The sequence below is a fragment of the Silurus aristotelis genome (genome assembly GCF_946808225.1).
Source record: "Silurus aristotelis genome assembly, chromosome: 18".
Lineage (NCBI taxonomy): Eukaryota > Metazoa > Chordata > Actinopteri > Siluriformes > Siluridae > Silurus > Silurus aristotelis.
Window position 1 is genome coordinate 15,525,699 of NC_139591.1, and position 21,931 is coordinate 15,547,629.

At 39.6% G+C, this 21,931-nt stretch overlaps 1 protein-coding gene across 3 annotated transcripts in view; it reads right to left on the minus strand.

Moving 5' to 3' along the window:
* pdlim5b (PDZ and LIM domain 5b) overlaps positions 1–17,578 on the minus strand; it is a 57,603-nt gene extending 40,025 nt beyond the window's left edge. The window contains exons 1-3 of one of the 3 annotated variants that reach the window (XM_083568339.1): positions 17,448–17,564; positions 13,608–13,675; positions 13,117–13,271 (exon numbers count right to left, since the gene is read on the minus strand). In XM_083568339.1, the coding sequence (XP_083424465.1) occupies positions 13,117–13,215 (99 nt within the window). In that variant the 5' untranslated portion in view covers positions 13,216–13,271; positions 13,608–13,675; positions 17,448–17,564. Of the gene's footprint in view, positions 1–13,116; positions 13,272–13,607; positions 13,676–17,447 lie in introns of all 3 variants that reach the window. The other 2 variants (XM_083568341.1, XM_083568340.1) reach the window with 2 other exon arrangements.
* Positions 17,579–21,931: the final 4,353 nt, after the last annotated feature.

Genomic DNA, 21,931 nt, shown 5'->3' on the forward strand with positions numbered 1-21,931 from the left:
AATGAAAAGCGCTAGGAAAAAAAACAACGCGGCTGTTACGTTATGTCTAGATCCACTGTATGGCATGTTCTCAGACAGCAGCTCTAATGCTTGTACTTCAAAAGCTCTCCCGGTCAAACTCAGATCACACATCGGTACTGTGGAGTCTAAGACGATGGACTGGATCGTGTCGATGTGCCTGGACAGGAAGAGTTCTGTTGAAACCGTGACACCAGGTCGACTCAGCCCCAGGTGTTCCCTTGAGGCGTTGCGCAAGCATCCGTACAGCTTGTAATTCGATCGCGGTTGCTTTTCATTCGACACCTTGTACAGCGAGGTGCAGTGCAGCGCATGTGTGTTCACGTTTCAACTCTGTAAAATGAGTATGATACCGATGAAGAAGGCTGGAAATATTGGTTTTTGGTTCTTGAGCCACTTTAACAGGTCTTATATTGTATATTCATATTAAAACAATTGTCAGGATTTTTTAATGCAATCAATTCAAATCCAAAAAGAACACAAACTCTAATCTTGACTATCTTTTTTTTTTTTCTTCACTTACCAAATTGGATATAAATGAGACGCAGGAAGCTTTCGGCTGCTAGGCAGCAAAATACAGTAGAGCTTAAGGGAATAAAGGAAGGACTATAGAAGAAGCTCAACTAAAGTGACCTGTTTTCAACTGTAGAGGGGAAAAAAGTGAAAGAGGAAGCAGACAGGAAAAAGTGTTATTGTTGCAGCGCTTCTGCAAAAGTGCTTCCACTTTTTGTTTTATTTTTATGTGGTTTGGAAGGACCCAATTACTTTGACGCAGTTTAGAAACACACAATGCAGTCATCAGAGCTGAAGTCACTGAGTGACAGAACTGCGGTCTGCCTTGTAGGCTTAACTGGGCACTAAAAAGAGAGCAGAGGGAGGTGGAGCAGAAGCTGCTGATAAAAGTAGCCACCCTACACCTTAGTGGTGCCGGTGGACAGCTTTATTTATAGCACGTGGTTATCGGGATCCGTTCGCTCGCCAGGAACGCATTACGGTTTGCTCTGCACGACGCGGGTCAATGAGAGGGTCAATTGGAGGAGGGCAAGGTTCATAAGAAGGCACTCAGCAGGAAGTGCAACTCCAAGCTGTGAAATGCCTTGTCTATTTTTTTTTTCCAACATTTCTCCCTAGACGCCATCGAGTCAGAAATAAAAGCTTTGAAAAAGCTTCTGATTCTTGAACACGACGCTTCCAGCCGTGTGATGCAGCACTTGCTCACTAGACTTTTGCCCAGAAGCCATGAGTCATAAGTATAACTATGACTACATGACTACAAGGGTGGAGCAGGTGCGAACAGCCCCCAGAGACCCTACGGCAAAAAGGTCTATTCACAAGGTCAGGGGAAATAGTTGAACCCTCCTACGGATGGAAAAAAAAAACACATGCACAGGCATGCATACGCACAGTCATGATTCCCATGAGTCTTGTTTTTATACATACTATATACCTCTGCCTTGCCTCGCATAATATAAACCTTCATGTGTACGAAATTAAATGGCACGTGTTCCCTTACAGACCTATTACATAATTGTAACAATCCCGAACCCCTTCAATTAGCGCTTTAACTAGATGTAACAAGACATATTTCAAGCAAGTGCTCATATAAAGTGCATTAAACGTTCAACCGAGTCCAAGCAATCAAATGTTCCATTTTAGAATCCGGGATTGTGCGTCTCCTCTCGTTATTTTCGGTGCGTAAACGTTTTAACGCCACTGTGTTTCGCATTAAAGGAAAGCGAGAAGACAAACATTCTTTGACTTGGTATAAAAGCGGCCAAAAAAATTCTTGTTACTTGTGTTTGGCAGCTGGAAATGGATGAGATACTTTCCCCCCTCTTTTCCACTCCGTTGACACTGACCGCGGTGTATAAACCGTGCCATCTGCGAAAGCTTCTTGCAACATCACCCACACCTCTAATCACGAAACAGGACTGGCTCATGTGCCACGTCGCTGCACTGAGCACAATGTTACAAATCCTTATCGCCAATCAGGACACCCAGGACCTAAACAACAACCTCTTAAAACGCAGCACTCAGCAAAACATTTTTGAAGAAATCTGCACACAAACACTGTGCATATAATTCCCATTTAATTACATATAATATTACTACTCTAAGGGGACTGTGGGAAAACTCTACCACACTAACATTATAACACTATATAAGGTTGAAAAAAGGGAAAAAAAACAACAAATAAAAAATTTTGCCGCACCAACTGAGCTCTGAGTAAAACTCACTATAATCCACGTTGTATTTGGTTTCATTTACCACAAAATGTGTGGCAAACCTCAGCCAATCTGTTTAGAAGAAATGGAGGGTTTGATATATTTAAACGCTTTTCTGACCACAAGCTTCAGAATGTTGCGAGTAGACCAGCGCGTTCAAACTTTTCAGAGCAGGATACGGTCATTGTTCTTGTTTAAACATTATTAACGACTCTTGTTTGAGGGAATGTTTGGTGAGTAAATAGGGATAGAGTCTCTAATGTTTGGTCATGGTTTACAGGAAACGGTCCGTAGATAACTTCAACTGTCCTTTTGCTCTATCAATGAGAGCTCAAACGAGAGCTAGAATCCTAACAATGCCATAGCCATCAATATTTATGGGCCAGGGAAGAGATTCTGTCCAGGCTCTCTAGCAAACCGTAGCCAGAGTTGAGCTCATGTGGAAGAGAGCTGTTGTAATTCTGCCCTGTGACACATAATGAGCAGCAATTTAAAAAAATAAGATACAGTAGGCCAGCTTCACAGTTTTTAGAAGAAGAACGTGTCAGCCTTCCTCACCCCCACATTTGCTGTTGTAGTCATGATTGGCAGATTTTTTGAATGATTTAGATTGAAAAAAGAACCAAATTGATCTTGGCTTGCAGGTCTAATTAACTGGTCACCTCTCACGTGTAGTCCCAGACCAGCTGTTTTGATCTGTACCCAAGTGCTAAGGTCAAACAAATGGAATATACTCCAGCATTTGTCCAACGGTTCCAAAATGGACTGGAGCCAGTAGTTTCCTCATGCCGCTTCTTATATTCACTGTTAACTATGATCAAACCCACAAAAAATGGGCCAAACTTCCTATTATCAAACTCCCCAAACCCCCAAAAAACCAAACATATTCATCCTACTTAAACGCTTGTTGCTCACACGTTTGATGTTCGAACATAATGGGAACGCCTTCTACATTTCAGCTGCCACGTGTGCGCCGTCACCACTATCAGTCATGTACAGGCAGACGTCAGATCTTCCAAAAAGCACCTGTAAATCCTCAGGGCTTGACAGTATGATTTAGAGGTGTGTCTGGGACTGTTTTTGAATTTCAAATCACAAAATGATGGCACCAATTCTGACGCGGAGCGTTCCTTTTCTTAAATCACAAGACGGACAATAACCTCAAAATGACTGAAACATGATAACTACTAAGGCAACATCATTTTGTCAAGAGCAGGAATGTGTTTATTTATAGGCAGAAACAAAGCGTCTGAGGGTTTTTCCCATAAGGCCGTTCACATGATGCGTGGGTCATGGCTGGATATTCTCTGAACGGCGGATTTCTGGAATCGCATTTTTTTATAGCGACTAGGCACAGAAAGGCTGATTGTGAAAGTGCTCTGGTGTGTGCGACTTGCAAACACCATATATGGAGCCAGGATAGTGTCTGAAAGCTGGTTGTCTTACTGACAGAGACATTGTGTCTTCTTGGACTGAGCACATGTAAGAATGTTGAAAGCAACAGGGTGGTGCTGATATACTTATCATCATCCGAAAATAAAATATTAGGATTCACTTCAGAAAGGCTGCCAGATACTATAAGACTTGTATGCCTGTTTGTTACACACAATATTTGAAGGTAAATTGGAATAAAAGAAAAATCCTGGCATGGCCTAAAAAAAACAAAAAACAAAACAATAAAAACACATTTTAGGTCACATAAACCAGCTGTATTCCAGCTGCATCAAGTCAGTGGGCGCTGTAAAAAATTAAAATAAAAAACATCACTGTGAGTGTTGTTTTTGTGAACAGAACCACCTTAGAAAGTAGAGAAAGCTCAAGCCCAGGCATTTCTCCATACTGGAGATTCATCCTTCGAGCCTTCTAGTCACTACCTTCCAGTGATCATTTCAGTGAAACCGGGGAAGCACGCGCATACAGCGGCCCCGAGAAACTCTAAAGAAAAGAAACATTTTGAGTCCGCTTCCATGACGACGCAAACAAAACAAAGCATTCCACGGTCTGAAGAAAGCCAGCTCAAAAAACACGCCCTGGTGGAGGCAAACCAGTCATTGCCCTCAGAGGCACCGAGGTCAACAACCACCTGATCGCCATGTGGTACTGTGATGGAGCAAAACCACTAAACACTAGTGCGACTGATTGGGTGTACATACATAGGATGCTGTAATCAAAATCGTGTGCGCGAGTGTGTCATTCTTCCAACGTGCTACTTTGCAGCAGATGGCAGTTACTCTGACGTCGGATACGCTTGTGGAAACCGTTTCTATTTTTCCGTCGGCAAAAGGACACATACGCGCTCGGGTTAACGAGTGTGACTGGAATGCGAATACGTATTGAGAGAAGTACATTTCTAAAATTCCTCCAGGAAGACCAGAAAAAAAAAAAAAAAAAAAACAGATTTCCCCTCCTTGTTCTCTCATTAGCGCATACTCGAATATAGGCATGCGGCTAGACAAAGCTTTTTAGACTTCAGCATAACGGCTGGTAGTGACAGACAAAACAAACAAATTCAAAATGCTGAAAAAATGCATCCGGAATAAACTGTGACAGTGAGTTATATTTGCATTTATCACTAACATTAAGTGGATTAGTTTTTTTGCAAAGTTTTATTGCTTTTATACCACATATATAACATATAGCATGTTATGACATCTGTCCTGAAGACTTTCCCATTGGGGGGAAAAACATACTGACTGAATCTCGAGACTCCTTGTTAAGCAGCAACACATTTCACACAGATCATGTGCAGTGTCCACCATGTGATATGAATTAGAGCTGAAGTATTGGTCAGAGCTGCTGTTACAGAAAACCAATCAACATCTTCCGAGCGAACGGAACTGACAATTCAAAAGCATTTGTCGTGAATCGTTTTTTACAGCCCTGACATGACGGCATGGACGTTGTTCGGAGCTCGCTCGGAACATCTGTTCTTGACCCCGTCGACAAACGAACTCCAGAGGTCTTCAGTACGCGCCGAATATCCGTTGCCGACATCTCGCCTTTTCTACATAGCGCTGTTTGTCAAATAAACGAAAAAAGTCCTCATTGTGCTAAATGGAGTATATAAATAAAATTAAAAAAGGCGCAGAAAAGTGATGGATGGGTTTTTACTCGCCAACCTCGCCACACTGCGGATTAAAACCAGATGAACACACTGCTGAAAAGTGGTTTCGCATCGAATTTAAAGTTCTTTGGAACTTGGGGTACTTTCCTTTTTTGCTATGGGAAAATGCGTTACACTACACAAAGCTGCCATTTTATTACCCGCACCTGCTTTGTACCATTTTATGACCAAACATATAGGTGCATTTTGTTGCTCACTGCAGCCCACCCAAAATCCTGTAGCACCTGATATACTCGTAAATCACTTCCAAACATTCTCTAAAACATTTTTGTTTTCAGGTCACAGACCTTCTTTAACGGATAGTACACTTTCTGGCCACGAGCTTCAGAACTGTTTCAGAGGTTTCACAGTTTCTGTGAAAAATTGTAAACACGTTTAAGCTTTTTAAAACAAGATCAAACTTACCATGTCCTTTCTTTTGAAGTTCTTTAAGATGTATGATTTGCAGAGTAAATAAGATCTTGGTCAATGGGCTATGGAAAAAATATGCCATTGGACAAATTGCCATTTACTGTAGAAAATAGGTGACCCTTGGCTGAACACACCAAAGGAAATTTCCTTCAGGATGTTAATGTGTTATTAAGTGTCTTAAGTGTATAAAATCGAGAGGATATAAATAAAGAAGAATGCAAGTGTTGGGTTGTACTGGTCTCTAGGATGCCGCGCCAGTCTCCCACCACTATAGTCCATTATAGGCTGTCTGTAATAATCATACACAAATAAACCACTTTAAAATCATCTAATCAACACTGACATTTTTTACAGTCAGCCCAACTGCATCGCCAATCAAAATAAATCTTTACTCGTGCACGCGGCCTGAGCCTTATCACCAGAACGCCACCGATCACGGCCTAGTGAAGAAACGCAGGTATGAATCTTTCTCCACTTCTAGAATAAACAGACAGCGTGAACAGAGTTCTCCGGAGAGAGAGAGCGCATCTGAGAACTATTTAAGCGCTCGTCTCACGGTCTATTCGTTATCAGCAGCACTTCTCGGGACAGGCGAAACGTTTCGGCTTTGATAATCATCATCGGCGTACTTTGGTGTCCGTTCAACGGACCGCGATCCATTTTTTCCGAACTGAAATCAGTCACTTGTCACAGATCGTAAGCCAACTGAACGTCAGAGGAAAATCAAAGTGTTTCAAGAAAGATCTTTTTCTCTCTCCAGCATTTCAAAGGGGAAAATCATTCTGATTCAGTGGCAATCTGGATGCCAGTGAAATCATTTTCCCTTAACTGTTTTGCGAGAAGTTGAACTTTCCAATTTCGTTTCGCAATAATTTTTTGTGTGTGTTTTTAGCACAGGATTACAGTTAAACGGACACAGTCAATGCAATCTGACTAAGTAGAATGAACTTAATATACCTCCTTGTCTTATGTCCTTCGGAAAAATTCACCTAATTTCTCGAAACCGTTTTGACAGGGCAGAATGTAAACGTTTACAGTTGCATTAGTCGTTTTAAATAGTTCCTCAGACTGCAGGAGCTGCCTTACAATCCAGCGGTGAGTGTGAGTAGTCAAGGCTAATGCAGAGCTGGAAATAGCTGGTGCGGTTTTCTCCTCATGTGTGTGTGTAATAATCAACCCCAAAAGTATTTTGCCCTCAAAAAGGCAGTTAGGAATTGTCTCGAAAACATCTGTGCGCTTTAATGTCAAAACCACAGAGCCACATTGGCAATGTGCTGAGATACGTGATCTTTTTCTTATTTCTGCGAAGACGGTTCTGGGTATTTGGAGTTATCCATTAGGCTTAGATGCGCTGCCTGTGCAGACATCATGAGCCCCAAATGACCCATAAAAGCACATATCCATCCATCTAAAAAAGAAAGCACTAAGGTTTGTGCAATTACAGGAAATTAATCAACAACTATGTGGGGTATAGCGGCAAACAGAAATTGGAGATTTGTTAAAGAATGGCACGCCAATTTTTTTTTTTATACGTTTATACTTACATTTTAATCATCTATAATGTTACTAAACAACATATCACTTGTGTCATGTGCTGGTGACAAAAACTCTACACTTGTTGACAGTGCTGACACAGAAGACTAGTTTCTTTATAAAAATAAATAAATAAATAAATAAATAAATAAATGTAAAAAAAAAAAAAAAGGTATATGATTTGCCTTGCAGTCGGTTCTATTGTCAGTGAAACACATTTGACACCTTTAAGCCAACCAGATTCAAGAATCTGAGAGTGCTGCAGTGTTAACTTCCAAAGGGGGAAAAAAAAAAAAAAAAAAAAAACTTAATTGGAATACTTCAGTTTCGCCAAGTCAAAGGAAACTCAAGGCTGATATGACCCAGAAGCCTTTGGAAACCATTTATCACCAAGGTCTCCCTGTTCTTTTTAAATGAACCAAGTTGCATAACGTGGTATTATTGTTCTGAATGGATTTGTTCCACACAATCACTCCAGATACTCCAGTCATGTGAAAAGAGTACGAAAGCATTCCAGCAGAATTAGAGGTGAGGAGAGGAAGAAAAAAGAGAGATAGAGATAGAGAGAGAGAGAGAGAGAGAGAAAGAGAGAGAGAGAGAGAGAGAGAGAGAGAGAGAGAGAGAGAGAGAGAGAGAGAGAGAGAGAGCGAGCACCGGTCAGGGAATAGAGGCTTGAGCTAAAATTAGTGCATATTTGTTCAACGTGGGTTTCAAATATCAAGCTGAAAGAAAGCTAAAGAAATAGGAGGCTATAAAAAAAGGGGGGGGGGGGGTTTAAAGGACCTACAGATCATCAACCACAAAAGTCCCCCCTGACCCTGAGATGACTCAAAAAAAAACTCTGGGAAACTCTATCCAAGACCGTGCAAGACCTGGCGTTTTATCTACAGTTATAATGAACGATCCTCACAATGGGCCATAGCAGGGCTGTGAGAGATAGCGCTATCGAGTGTTTCTGAAAAGGCGGTGACCGTGATTAATGCGATGGAGGGAGACGGCACAAGACACCCGCTTCCTTCCTCTCCTAATCGCCACCAACGCACAGCTGTCGAGTAAGAAAATAAAAAAATAAAAGATGAGTTGTCCTGCCAAAACTGAGCTTCAATATCCAAGCACAATACGATCTGATTCGGCAGGGTGGTTAGCAACGGTGTGAAACGGTCCTGGACAAAAAGGGCAAGCCCTGACCAGATATAGACTGTTGAAAGATTTGCTACAACATTCATGTGTATTAATCGCATCATACCAAACCCTCTTTGCTGTCAAGATGCCAAAGAAAGCATTGCTGTTTCATTTGCAGCTATTGTGGAATGTAACTGCAATGATGGGAGAAAAGAAATGAATTTGCACCAAATGACAACAAAATGGGTTATAAATGAGCCCATTTTACCATATCAGCAAACAAGCACTCGATTACGCTAATTATCCTGATTAATTAGCCTTCTAAACCGCTTTGCTGTGATTTGAGAAGCGTCATTTTCTAATCTACACTAATCACCCCTTTTCACCACATTTGCGTACAAGCTCTGGAGACTAATTCTACTGTGTTGTCGAGTCAACAAATGTATAGTGACACAATGGATATTAAACGTCTAAGGGCTTATCAGGAAAAGGTCACTGGACATCCTGTAGCTGTGCAAAAGCAGCGTCATGCTACGGGAGCCTTGTAAATACACCGCGCTCATGAGAATAGTGCGTCTGAACATTCCTCCGCTGACAAAGAGCGTCCTGAAATAGAGCACCGCTGGCGGCGGAGAGCATTTCAGATCGATTCTTAATGGAACTTAAACGATTATGGAAATATTTACGCCGAGGCGATGACCACCGAAGCATGCGCGCATTTGCATACGCGTCTATTCTTGTCAGGGTTGTGAGCTGTTTATCTTCTGCGCTCTTGGTGTCCAAGCTCTGTAATCCTGGAACAAACCTTATGCCAGAAGCAATCAGAACATTCAACGTAATTACAAGAGTTATATAAGAGCAATAATAAATCCAAAGATGGAATTCTTTCCTCATTCATCGCTCATCATCTGCAAATCTTCCCCATACTGTGAACTCTCACAACTGAAACAACATTTCCAGACTTCTGCGCTAGTCATAGCACCTGGCTGTCTTTTTTCCCCATAAAGCTGTCAGGAAGTTCGAGTCTTGCCTCTCGTCCTCTCACTGGTCAGGACACGTCGACTGCGGCCTGCTCCATCCGAGACATCCAGCAACCTGCCTCAGTCAGTTACTTTATAAACTAAACAGCGCTTTCAGGGATCCAGGCCTAGTCTCGTGGACTTCAAAACAAAGGGTGCACTGTGGTGCATGAGCTCGTGGACCAGTGTTTTGCTGTGCCTCCAAGAGCAACAGAGGGCAGCTGTCTGGATCCGCCTCAGACTGCGAGGCTGTCGGTTGCGATGGGATAAGCAACAGTGTGAGCAGAATGGAAGAATACAGAGAAAGGATTTCGCATTTCCAGGGGATGTAAATTCGCAAAATAATTAGCATTTAGGCTAGCCTTATTGAAGGTTATTTTTCTTTTACCCACGACAAACATCATATTAAGCCGAATGTCTGCTTTTTACAAAAAAAAAAAAAACAATATCGATACCATAATAAGCCTTGTCATAATAAACTTGTCTGTATGAAAAAAAGAAAACAATATCAGTAAGATATGCACAGGTATCTTGTTTTTTACATTTTTAACTTAGTGATGCAACAGAAAACTGTTGACACTTTTGTTAGAAAAACTGGCAGACAAGAAAGCATAATTTGTCATGGGTGAGAGAGGGGGCATGCTTTCTCTCCTCCCAATCATTAAGGCAGCTATTCATATGGACGTTATTATTTTTTAAATTGACACTACACAACAGTGTAGACTAAGCAAACTTGCAGACGAAGACACATTTTAGAGTTAAATGAGATCTGGGTGTTTCTACTAAATGAATCAGTATCTGTTGAAATTATTTTTTATTGCAAGCCACCACCAGATCCCCTGTGGAGAAATTCTACTTTAGTCTACAGTATTATATGTTAGGCATCTGGCCTTGAATTCACTCAGCTGTATGATGTTAGACAGATTTGGGAGTAGACGGAATGAAGTGATTCTTTCCCTGATGACTGTGGCGACACAGAGTGAGTCAGCCGATCACGCAATGACTCGAATGATTACGAAATGACTCTTGAGACAGTGTTGTTGACTTGGGTATTGTTGACTTGGGTATATGCTTCACAAGCAGTGGTAGGAAGTGAATACCACACCTGGAGAAAGGCATCTAAAAAATAACCGTATAACCTTTGGTTACCGCTGCGTGCGACTCATATTACTGCAGGAAGGTGGTACTTGAGTCGTATTGCTTTGCAATTGCTGGGGAATTTTGTTTTGCTGTCTTAAACCTCGTCGTGTTGGTTGAACCAGATAATAAATCACACACCTTATCTCTCGTCTCACTTTGGGTAACTTACACTGCTTTTAGGCCGCACCGAGCCAAAACCACAGCCAGAAGTTAAGTCAGGTTTGAATTATCATCGTATCTCCTTTCCTTTTGTAAAATCTTCTGCAAATCCTAGGGTTGCAGAAATGATCTCTACACTCGCACCAATGTTGATCTTGGTGCTCACATCGATTCATAACGTGTGAAATACGAATTGGACAAAGATGCTAAATGTCTCAGTGATATGCTAAATGTTGCATACACCCACAAAGCAGAGACAGAAAGGTGGTTGGCATGGTTTTATGCTTTGCTGTTTTACGAGTGTGAAACTCAGGCATGTGCTTCAGGCCTTAACACATTCAGGGTGTGGCCCCACACAGCCTTCATCCTGGGAACACAGCCGCTTCAAATGCTGACACAAGTCAAGCGCAGTGGGTGCTGCAAAACCGAGTGAGGAAAAGGCACGAATGGATTGTGTAGTAAAAAAAAATTCATTAACGGGAGATCATTTCCTCCGAGCTTTAAGGCTGATTTAACATCACCAGACCAAAGAATTCAGGAGAAGAAACAAAATTAAAAAATGCTATTCAGCAATCTGTTCTTAAAGTTAACGAAAGCGTCTTTCCATCTTACCCCATTTGGGCCTGTCTGGAGTGTATAAATAACTTCCTCTGACAGGAAGCGCCATTATCTTCCATTGAGCTTGGTTCTTGTGCGTCACAATCCTGCTTTTATGGCTCTGTGTGTCCTTGTGCACTCACAGGGTAGGTTTAATTGTGCATAGAGACATGTTATACAGGCACAGTATGGCCGCTCGTACATTAGCACTAACCCCTCCATCTGTGAAAGGTGAAATGAGACGAGAGATTGTCTTTTCCTCTAAAAGTGACTAGAAATCAGATACATTAACCAGCTGAGCTGAAAGTGAGTGGCTGTGGTTTGTCCGGAGGAAAAGAGTATCTTTGAAGTCTCTTCCACACACCATCAAAGCGAATTTACGCCTCATCCAATACGCATCCATTCTGCTTTCTCATAAATGTGCTCCAGAAGCCGGGTTGGTATGCTTCCATTGCTGTCCTGACCACCCTGCAGACAGGGAGCTTGTGGAACATCTCAACATAGCTCCATCTGGGTGGGCTGTCTATGTCCAATGTTCCTTTCATAGAACTCTAAGAACCTGTAGATATTGGAGCAGATATGCCTCCACAAACATCAACATAAAACAAAGTGTTTCTCGTGCCACATTTTTATTTCTCCCACCTTGTACTTCCACATAGAGATGTTTATGTAAGACCTGTCACCCCACATTACAGCCTATTATGTTGAAGAAAAGCAGATCTACACCTTCAGGCAAGACCTGTATCAGCCACATCTGAATGTGGCTAAGATCTATCCTCCCACGTCTATGCATTTACTCTATCTCTAGCTATTCATCAGTGAGGAGTCCATTCTTTACTGCGAGTGAGCGTGCCAGCAGCTCTGCGTTCTCCTCGGACCAACAAGCACCGGCTGCCGGAGATGTGCTTGGATTTATAGCAGCACCTAGGCTCCTCGCGGTAAACAGAGTTTCCACGTCAGCAAACAGAACATGGCTGATCCTATCGCGTTCCAGTGCTTCCTGCCTCTGCAGACAGATTCATCTCACATTTTAAAGCTGAAGCCAAAAGCGAGACAGGTTTAGGGCTCCTAATTGAGGAAACCACTTCCAAGAACAGGAAGTTTCCTCCAACGTCCGCGGACTTTAGGTGTAACAGTCAATTGCGGGAGGAACAATGAGCCAGATTAGGCGCGTTTCAAAATAAGCTCCCAAAGAGAGGGGTTCTGGAAACGGTTTCAGGCCAAAATAAACCGATGCCGAGTAAAGAAACCATCAAACATGCTCGCTTTAGACATTTTGACATGCCTTATTTCCTACGAGAGTAAACACCGCGTTGACAATGTCCAGAGAAACAGAGAAACACAAACATAAACATGATTTCTGCCAAAAGTCCCCTGTTGCCACTACAGACCAAAAAAAATGTATTAATAAAAAAACCCAGACATATTGAGAACTCTATATTGAGAAATCAGCAGGAATTTTTTTTATAGTGTTTCCACGTAGCACCTAGGAAATCCCTGAAATTACATATATACCTTTCCTGAAAACTTGTAGCTTTAAAGCTATTTTCCCAGGATGGTTGTGGATGATAAAAATGGAACAAGTGGGGGGGTTGATAAAAGAGAAGTGTGAGGTGCGAGAGAGCACAATGCTCTTGTACGAGTGCGTGTGTGTGTGTGTGTGTGTCATGTGCTTATAATACGTATTAACTGAACCTGTGGAATAATGACTGAGACCATCATCCGGTGCGAGTTAAATCTTAAAAGAAGCACATTCTGAGATACTCACTCTGGAGATGGTGAGAGGCATGCTAAAGTCTTTGCCCCCCTGCAGTCTGAAGCCCCAGGGCGAGGGTCCGATCAGGGACACGCTGTAACTGCTGCTCATGGTGGACCGGTGGTCAGGTTGTATGTGTGACTGAAAAAAATCAAGCAGTTCCAAACCTGTAAAACAAGAGAAAGGAGTGAGAGAACATTTTAGTCAAATAGAGGCAATTCACCCAAACAGCATCAACAAACATGACATTATGTATTAGAATAAACCTGTCATTTCAACACCGAATGCCTTACACGATTTCACTCAGACTGAAAAAACATTCATATTCCTTCTATATACAAAATACAATAATGCTTTTCCATTTATTCCTGACTTTTAAATGTCTGAATCTTTTCCTAACTGACTGTTACAAAGAGCTTTCACTGAGACTCCTTCCATACCCGTCAACCAAACGAACACCCTGTCTATTGTCAGAACTGCTGCTGGAGAAAATCATCACTCACCAAGCAGGATCGAGAATCCAACAGCACTGTGGTGGAGAGGAAACCAAGACAGTAAACTCCTTACAAATCTGAAATGTCCAAAATACGTTTAAAGTGTGGCAAGACAACTATTTTTTACATTTGCTAGTTTTCATACAAGTACTTTAAAGCAATGGCAGCCTAAAGGTGCCATTGTAAAAAAGAAACACTTTTAAACTCCAACAGAGTCCAAACATAAACATGCCAGAGGGGAGGATTAGAGAGAAGAGAGAGAAAGATAATTGAGGCTGAGGGGGAGGAGCTTGAAAAGGAATGTTTCCACAACATAATTTTGTTGATTCAGTGAGATTTCCAGCCTCCCCATGCTACCTATGCCTACCTAGAGATCCTGTTTCACGAAAGAACGCAAGGATCACAGTGTTAAACTATTGTGTCTGTTCTAAAAACTATTCAGAAGGCAAGGTGGTAATCTGGAAACATCCGAACATTATTTATCATCTACAACTACTAATATTGCCTAGACAGATGTTCGACTTTTTTCGGTATTCAGTCAGGAGATGCGTGTTGACATTTTTTGAAAGGTGTCTCCACTGCCAGAGCAAGTCAAAGGTAAAGCTACTTAAAATTGTGTGTGTGCCAACAGCATAAAAAAAAATATCCTATCCAATTATGAAAAAAAAATTAAATATGCCAACATGTCTAATTACACGTTGCTGTTTTTGAGCAGCTGTTTCCTGTCGTTCCAGATGTTCCTCTGTCGAACATGCCTCTGGCTTTATTGTGGCTTTTGATGAAAACAAAAGTCAGCATTGAGGCGTCAGGGTCGCGTCTCTGATAAGGGTCGAAGGTCTGCTAAATCAAGTGACGGGCTTTAAACGAAAAGGCTCTCGTGTATCTGGGTTCAATCGGAGGCTAATCAGGCAGATGTGGCAAACGTACACCTTTTCATCATTAGAAATGTAACGGCATCTATGCTTTATTGAGCACATCGTGTTCACACTTTGTGGTGCAAAAAAAAGAAAAAGATTTTGCTCGCTGTGGTTTCTTTCATCACTCCTCTTCCTGTAAGTGTTGAGACGTGCCAAAGTAGCTTTGTCCTAAAAAACAAGCCGAGCCTCTTAAAACCCACTGAATAAAAGTTTTTTTAGGACGTGCACATAACCAGCATTAGAAAACAAAAACTAACTTTCAGCAAATGACTAATGATAGAAACTGCTTTGTCTTATGTTGATCTCATTTAGATTAGAAAAACTGCTGCTCTAGCGGCTACTCGACTGAGATGCTGGGATGATTAGCAGCTAAAACCCCAGGGAACGCTCGACTGAACTCACGTGTAATTAAAGGACAGAATGACTAAGTGGCTTACTGTAGTCCCACAATGGGAGATATGCTGTAACACGACCTTAAGCTTTATCTATGAAATGAAGCTTTTACGCTGAATGGCTTTAAGGAAGGATTTGCCAAACACACACGAAGGACGGTGCTTTCTACTCTCTTCTGCATACACGAGCTGACACGCAAAGATGATTAGTTAGTGCCGCTATACCACAATGTTAATAAAAAAACAAACATAAAAAAAAACACCTTGGCTATGCTTCACAGACCACTGCATGTCCTTTGTACGATTTCTAAGAACCATGGACCTTAACAAGGAAACAAAAATGTATAGTAAGAATGGATTAATTTGAGGTTTTATATGCTGTTCAGGGAACTTAATCTCTGGTTATCTTCTGTGCACAAGCAATTCTTCTACTGAGACTGAGAACAAATTCCAACACCAAAACAAATCTCAAAAACTGTCTTCCTCCTATCAGCATCTTCTCTGGTGTGACAAAGGGCAGGGGGAAGCGGCTTGGCCTGAAATAGATGACTTTATGTGTCTGTCACCATGGCCATAACTGACGTACAGCTGTGTGAAAGCTAAAAGGCACACTCGGCGTTCCAAATCAAGGCTAGTAAAGAGTAAACTCACTGCCAAAGGCTCCCTGCAGAAAGCTGGGGCTTAGTAAAGCTGAGCTCACCAACAATGACCACATATCTCTGAGGGGGGATTGGAACTGGTGCACTAATCTCAATAATAACTAACCCCCAGTGTGCAAAACAAGCCAAAAAGAAGATAATTATATATCAAAAACATTTCATTGTGTGTTAATGCTGGCAAAAACATTTGTGTATAACTAGAATGAGGTGTAAAGTGACTGGAGCTGGACTTTCGGTCACGTGTGTCACCGTTTAATATTTAACTGGTCATGTTTCAAGCTGAGCACACATTAACACACACTAACACACACACACACACACACACACACACACACACACACACACACACACACACACACACACACACACACACACACACACACACACACACACAGCCTTAGCACAAAGCTATCGTGTTGATATGCTCCGCTGAATGAAATGTATTATGACGGGGATTTTCCAAACAGCATGGTATCAGCAAAAAGTGTGAACATCTTCCTTCAACAGTTGTGTACTTGAAATGTATTCAGCCTTTATACCTAAATTCAAGCTCCATGACCTAGACATGACCAGTATCTACATCTGATGTATCTTTCAAGGTGTCATAGAGCAATGATCCTGCTTTTTCCCCTCAGTCAATTTAGTCAGTACTGGTGAGGACAATTTCTTCAGGCCTAACAAGATCTTTACAAACTCCTGTTCCTGTTGCACCACAGGGCAGTGTAACACACTCAGAGAAATGCGATATCTGCCCTCTTACGCATACAGAGGCTTGCAAAAAAAACTCTCTGTCAACTCTCTAGGACTTGTGTGCAATCTCATTTCCAATTAAACGTGGCGCTCGTTTCTGACTCCTCAGCAAAACACATCTGCAGTCTCACCTGCCTGCCTCATGCTAGACCTCGTAAAGCTTTAATAGGTTTGGGACATGGACTGGAGGTGGATGGAACAACACCTGGTGTACACCAAGCATGCAAGTATCCAGTCATTACACACACACACACAAACACACACACACACACACACACACACACACACACACACACACACACACACACACACAAACAGCTGGACAAAAATAAGTGCGCCTAAGTAATTTAATCACTAGAAATTAGATCAAAATTACGTCTCAAATTGAGAATTAAGCTGTTTAGGGACATTTCATATTCTATTTAAAACTCAAAGATTTTAAAAGTTACTATAAATAATAATAATGGGCTTTTTCCTCCACTGAAACCTTATGAATTGCATTTGTAAGGAGAAACCGACTTCAGAGATTCAGACTGCATGAACTGCACCCTTTTCCAATCTCTACATCATCTACTACTATCTACTACTTCTAGAATAAATAAAATAAAAAAAAAGGGGGGTTGGCAAGAATATTTAAAATAAAAGTGATTTTTTCTTCTTTCCTTCTATTTCCTTGTGAGTCCTGTAAGGTTTAGGACAGTTAATTCATCTCACTTCCCTGAAAGCTGACACATGAGCATGAACTTCCTCAAATGCAATAAACTTGTTGTAATCACTGATTTGTCTTACACACTGCCATGTAGACGTACAGGATATATTTTCAGCCTTATAACGGAGTTTAATTATTATTTTGTAAACATCTGTCAGCCTTGAAGCTGGAGGACTGAAACAGAAACCAGCTCAGACTTATAAACAAGTTCCCACATGGCCAATTGCACTCCTGTAAATGTACACAAATTGAAAGCAGAAAGAGTTACTGTATGTTTTATAAATATAATATGCTGGCAGCGATACGACTAATGTAATAAAACAATATATCCTTAAATTTTTCCTTAAAGTTTTAGCGGTTGCATTAGTATCCCTCCACTCTCTCTCTCTCTCTCTCTCTCTCTCTCTCTCTCTTAATCCTACCTGCAAACAGGAGAAAGCAACAGCAGCCTCCGCTCGCGCACTCGCCTGTAACTGAAAGCGTTGAGTCTCGCTTCCCTTCGCTTCACTGCTTCACAACACGGCCACGATTTGGACTTCCGCCTCTTCGTTCTCAAATCTGATTGGCTGGCTGAGGTGTGAGGGCGGGCCCTCCTGTCTTTTCACGGTCAATGAAAAGTTTCTCTCCTCTGCACTATAGTGTTGACATATAGCATGCATATATATATATATATATATATATATATATATATATATATATATATATATATATATATATATATATATATATATATATATATACTGTATATGTTTGTTATAATGTTCCATCAATAGATAGATAGATAGATAGATAGATAGATAGATAGATAGATAGATAGATAGATAGATAGATAGATAGATAGATAGATAGATAGATGAAACTTTATCATTAAATACAATATAAACTAAATATAAATGAACACGTTTTATTATATATATATAAGTTTCATCTATCTATCTATCTATCTATCTATCTATCTATCTATCTATCTATCTATCTATCTATCTATCTATCTATCTATCTATCTACTTATGGAACATTATAACAAATATATTTTTTAATAAACTAAAAAATAACAAAAAAGCTTAAAAGTGCCAATTTTGTTCAATCCTTTTTATGGTTTCTTAATAAACGCAGACACAATATATCAGGAATAAAGCACACACCAGGAAATATAAATAATAAAAAGACTTAGTAGTAGTGGAATATAGTTCAATTCAAAGCAGCTTTACAGAAATAAAAACGTTATAAAATGTATGTTTATGGTTATAAGTTTATACCTATTGAGTGAACCAGTGGTGCAGCACAAGCTATTGTACAAGTCTGTTTATATTAATATAGAGTCCAAATCCATCCTCATAGTCGTTGAGTTGCTCAGTAACTTCATGGATCTTTAGGCTGGTCATGATGAAAGTGGTCTCCAGTTGAAGAGGTAGGGAATCAGGATGGATCAGGTGGATCTGAAAAGAGGAAAGGGACATGATCGTTGACCACTGGTACCTCAGAAGCATGTTTAACTCAACAGAGAGGTAGGTCGAAAAGGAAAGTAGAAGAGAGGACAGGGAGAGAGAAATAATTTTTTTAAGATCTCTATCGTTACATAAAAGTTAAAGACATTGTACAGTGTAATCAGGGAGCAAATAGGAAAACTGGCAAGACTAGCTAGAGGGTGAGGGATCTCTGGGTTAAGAGACACACCACCCTCACCCCACCAATACCCAAATGGTTCCTCTCAAGGTTTCTTCCTTATAACATCTAAGGGAGTATATTTTGCCACAGTTGGCATGGCTGCTCATCAGGGATAAATACACATCGTTCACCTTAACTCTTTAATTCTGTAAAGGTGCTTTGAGACAATGTCTTTTGTGAAATGTGCTATAGAAATAAACTTGACTTGACCAACAATCCTATGTATCCTTGTATATACACCTTCTTTCACATATATTTTTTTATATTTTTTTATTTTTTATAGTTTACACTTTTTATTTATCTGCATTCTTTTTTTTCTTAGTTAATTTTTCTCCTCATTCTATTCCCTCATGCCAGACCGTCGTAAAAAGCATTTTACTGCATGTCGTACTCTGTATGTATTTGTGTATTGTGTATTGTATATTGTGTTTATGTGACAAATAAAATTTGATTTGATTTAATTTGATCCTGAGTGAATGCGTAAGAATGAGGGGACTACAGCATCCAAACATCCTAGTTTACAAAACACTATATACATGATCCCTCCACATCTGCTCCTTTAACCAAAAAAAAAATACTAACTATCTATAGTATTTAACTCTTAGATATAATAGTGCAACAGTAATGAAGCTGTCACAACATGATAAAAACAGTTTGGATTTAATCCCCAGCTCTTGTAAAGACTACTGGGTTTTATTCTTTCAGGGCTTTTAAGATATCTGTTTAAATCATGTGAAAGTGTTTAATCACCAAGTAAATTCAGTGAGCTTCTTTCCATGTATGGGTTCAATTATAAACAGTCACTGACTCATCAAAAGCACTGAAAAAAAAGGCCTTCTTCCTGAGTCTTCGGTCTCTTCTGTGACTTCTTCCATAAATGTTAACAAAAATGTCCACACAGAAAGCTACTGTTACAGAAAATTAAGCAACACCTCTAGCTGTTACCCAATGCTGTGGTATAAGAATTAATAGACTACATACTTTGTTAATCAAAAAGGAGACGTGCGCCCTTCAGTTTTCAATAGCGAAACCTAATATGATCCTTAATTCAAAGAAAAAAAATCCTTTTATTATTGTATTAACACAAGTAACCATGAAGCTCAAGCACTGTGCCATCTATACAACCCCTCTTAATATATAAAGTGCATGAACAAGCAAGCAAAAGTCTCATACAAAAACCTTTTCATACACAAGAATTAAGTCACATTTAAAGAATTAAATCAGTCAGTTGTAGAAATGATGTATTAGCTGACTTGACTGGATTGTGGGTAGATTTTTCCAAAAGTGCTCCAAGGAAGGAAACGTTAAAAGAAAATTGATTTACAGCACAGAAGACGCAAATAGAAATGGTCAAGGCCTCAAACATTGTTGGATGTGAACTCAATACCTTAAATACCTCAAATAGAAATGGTTTTAATATATATATATATATATATATATATATATATATATATATATATATATATATATATATATATATATATATATATATATATATATATATATATATTATTAGCAGTAATAGAGAAAGTAGTAATTAATAAAAGAACAATTATAACTGGGAAAAAAGGTGATAAACACCAAAGACTGCAAATTATTCTTAAGTTTGTATTTATTTCACTGGTTTATGGTTCAGAGTTAGCTCAGATTTTGGTCATATGCCTAAAGTCGTAAATGTTAAATCGCCTTAACCATGTCTAATAGAACCAGACTTTTCTCATAAAAAAAAGAGTCAAAGAGAAAAGTCACAGCAAAGACTATGATAAGGACTAAAAAACTGACTGGACAATGGCGTAATCGTAGCTTATTTATGAGAGTGATATTTTCCTTGCCGTATGCTCGCCCATCATCCACATTATTTGCAAAATTGAACTAGATTCATAGACTTAAAAAGGCAGTAGTAAATTTTCTCTGCAGATCTTTGCTGATATGTATCGTTGCCTTGCTAAAAGAGATGGATAACAGATGTGTCACAAACCACAACCCAAACCATGATTTAAAATAGACCTGGTTGCGATGAGAAGAACAGGTAATTAATCACCTCAACACTTAACAGCTCAGCAAATGAAAACACGCCTAAATAAACACACACAAATACACATACACATAGTGATGAGGGTGTTTCTATGCTCTCATAAAAAGGAGGTGCACTTCCCATACAAATGAACATACCATTAATGTAAGTCTAGTAAAAGAGAATGAGAAAATTGAGGCCGTCATTTCAGTAAACAAACTGCTATGAGTGGAAGAAATAATAGGTTTTTGCATGCAACATGTGAAGCAACAAATACCTAAAGTATTTGCCTAATTTCCCTAAACTGCACATCTTAAGTGCTTTATTTATTTATTTTTGTACTATTAAGTTTTAACAGATGCAGCTTTTTCATTTGACAAAGAAAGCAGCAAATGGCAGACTGCTATAATGCCTCAACACTGGAGACTCCTTCTAAAACTAGATTTAAACATGTAGGTTGTTTCTATGACAAAACCCCCCACCATAATCTATTAGAACAAGTGCATTAATATATACAAACAAGAAACACACACACAATGTCATATGTTCATGAATTGGTTCTTTGTTCATATATTTTAGGGCAGATAAAGACCAGATACCAGTGTGAGAATCCTTCCTTGCTGAGAGGTTTAACTTTTTTTTAAATAAAAATGAGGTCTGCTGGTATCCGAGAAACCTGCATACTGTCTGATGATATTCTGATGATATACATACTGTCAGTGAACTCCTCATCCAGACCCTACATTGTGTTGCATATTGTTCCCTTCATTATTAAAGACTAATCTAATTGGCATGCCAATCTCAACAAAAACCTGAAACATATGAGAACTATTAGCAGATGTTTTTTGTTTTGAAATTACTGCAAATATTTCCCTTTTTTTTAATGCAATGCTCCAATTCTTTTCGCTAGTGCTAAGAATGTTTTATTATGCAGACCAGTGGCGACACCTGTCGGTCAAATAAAATATTAAAGAAGAGCAATCAGCCTTATATTTTATTCAAAATTCTTTTACTTTTCACAATTTCACCTTCATTGCTCTTATAAAATAAATCAAACAGTAATACATACATACATACATACATACATAAGTATTAATACATAACAATAATTTACCTTTCACTCCTGTGACTGTGTATAATTACTGTGTAAATATAATACAAAATACATTGATTAAAAAAATAAAAAAAAAGTTGGTACACTATGAAAAATCTAAACAAAAACAG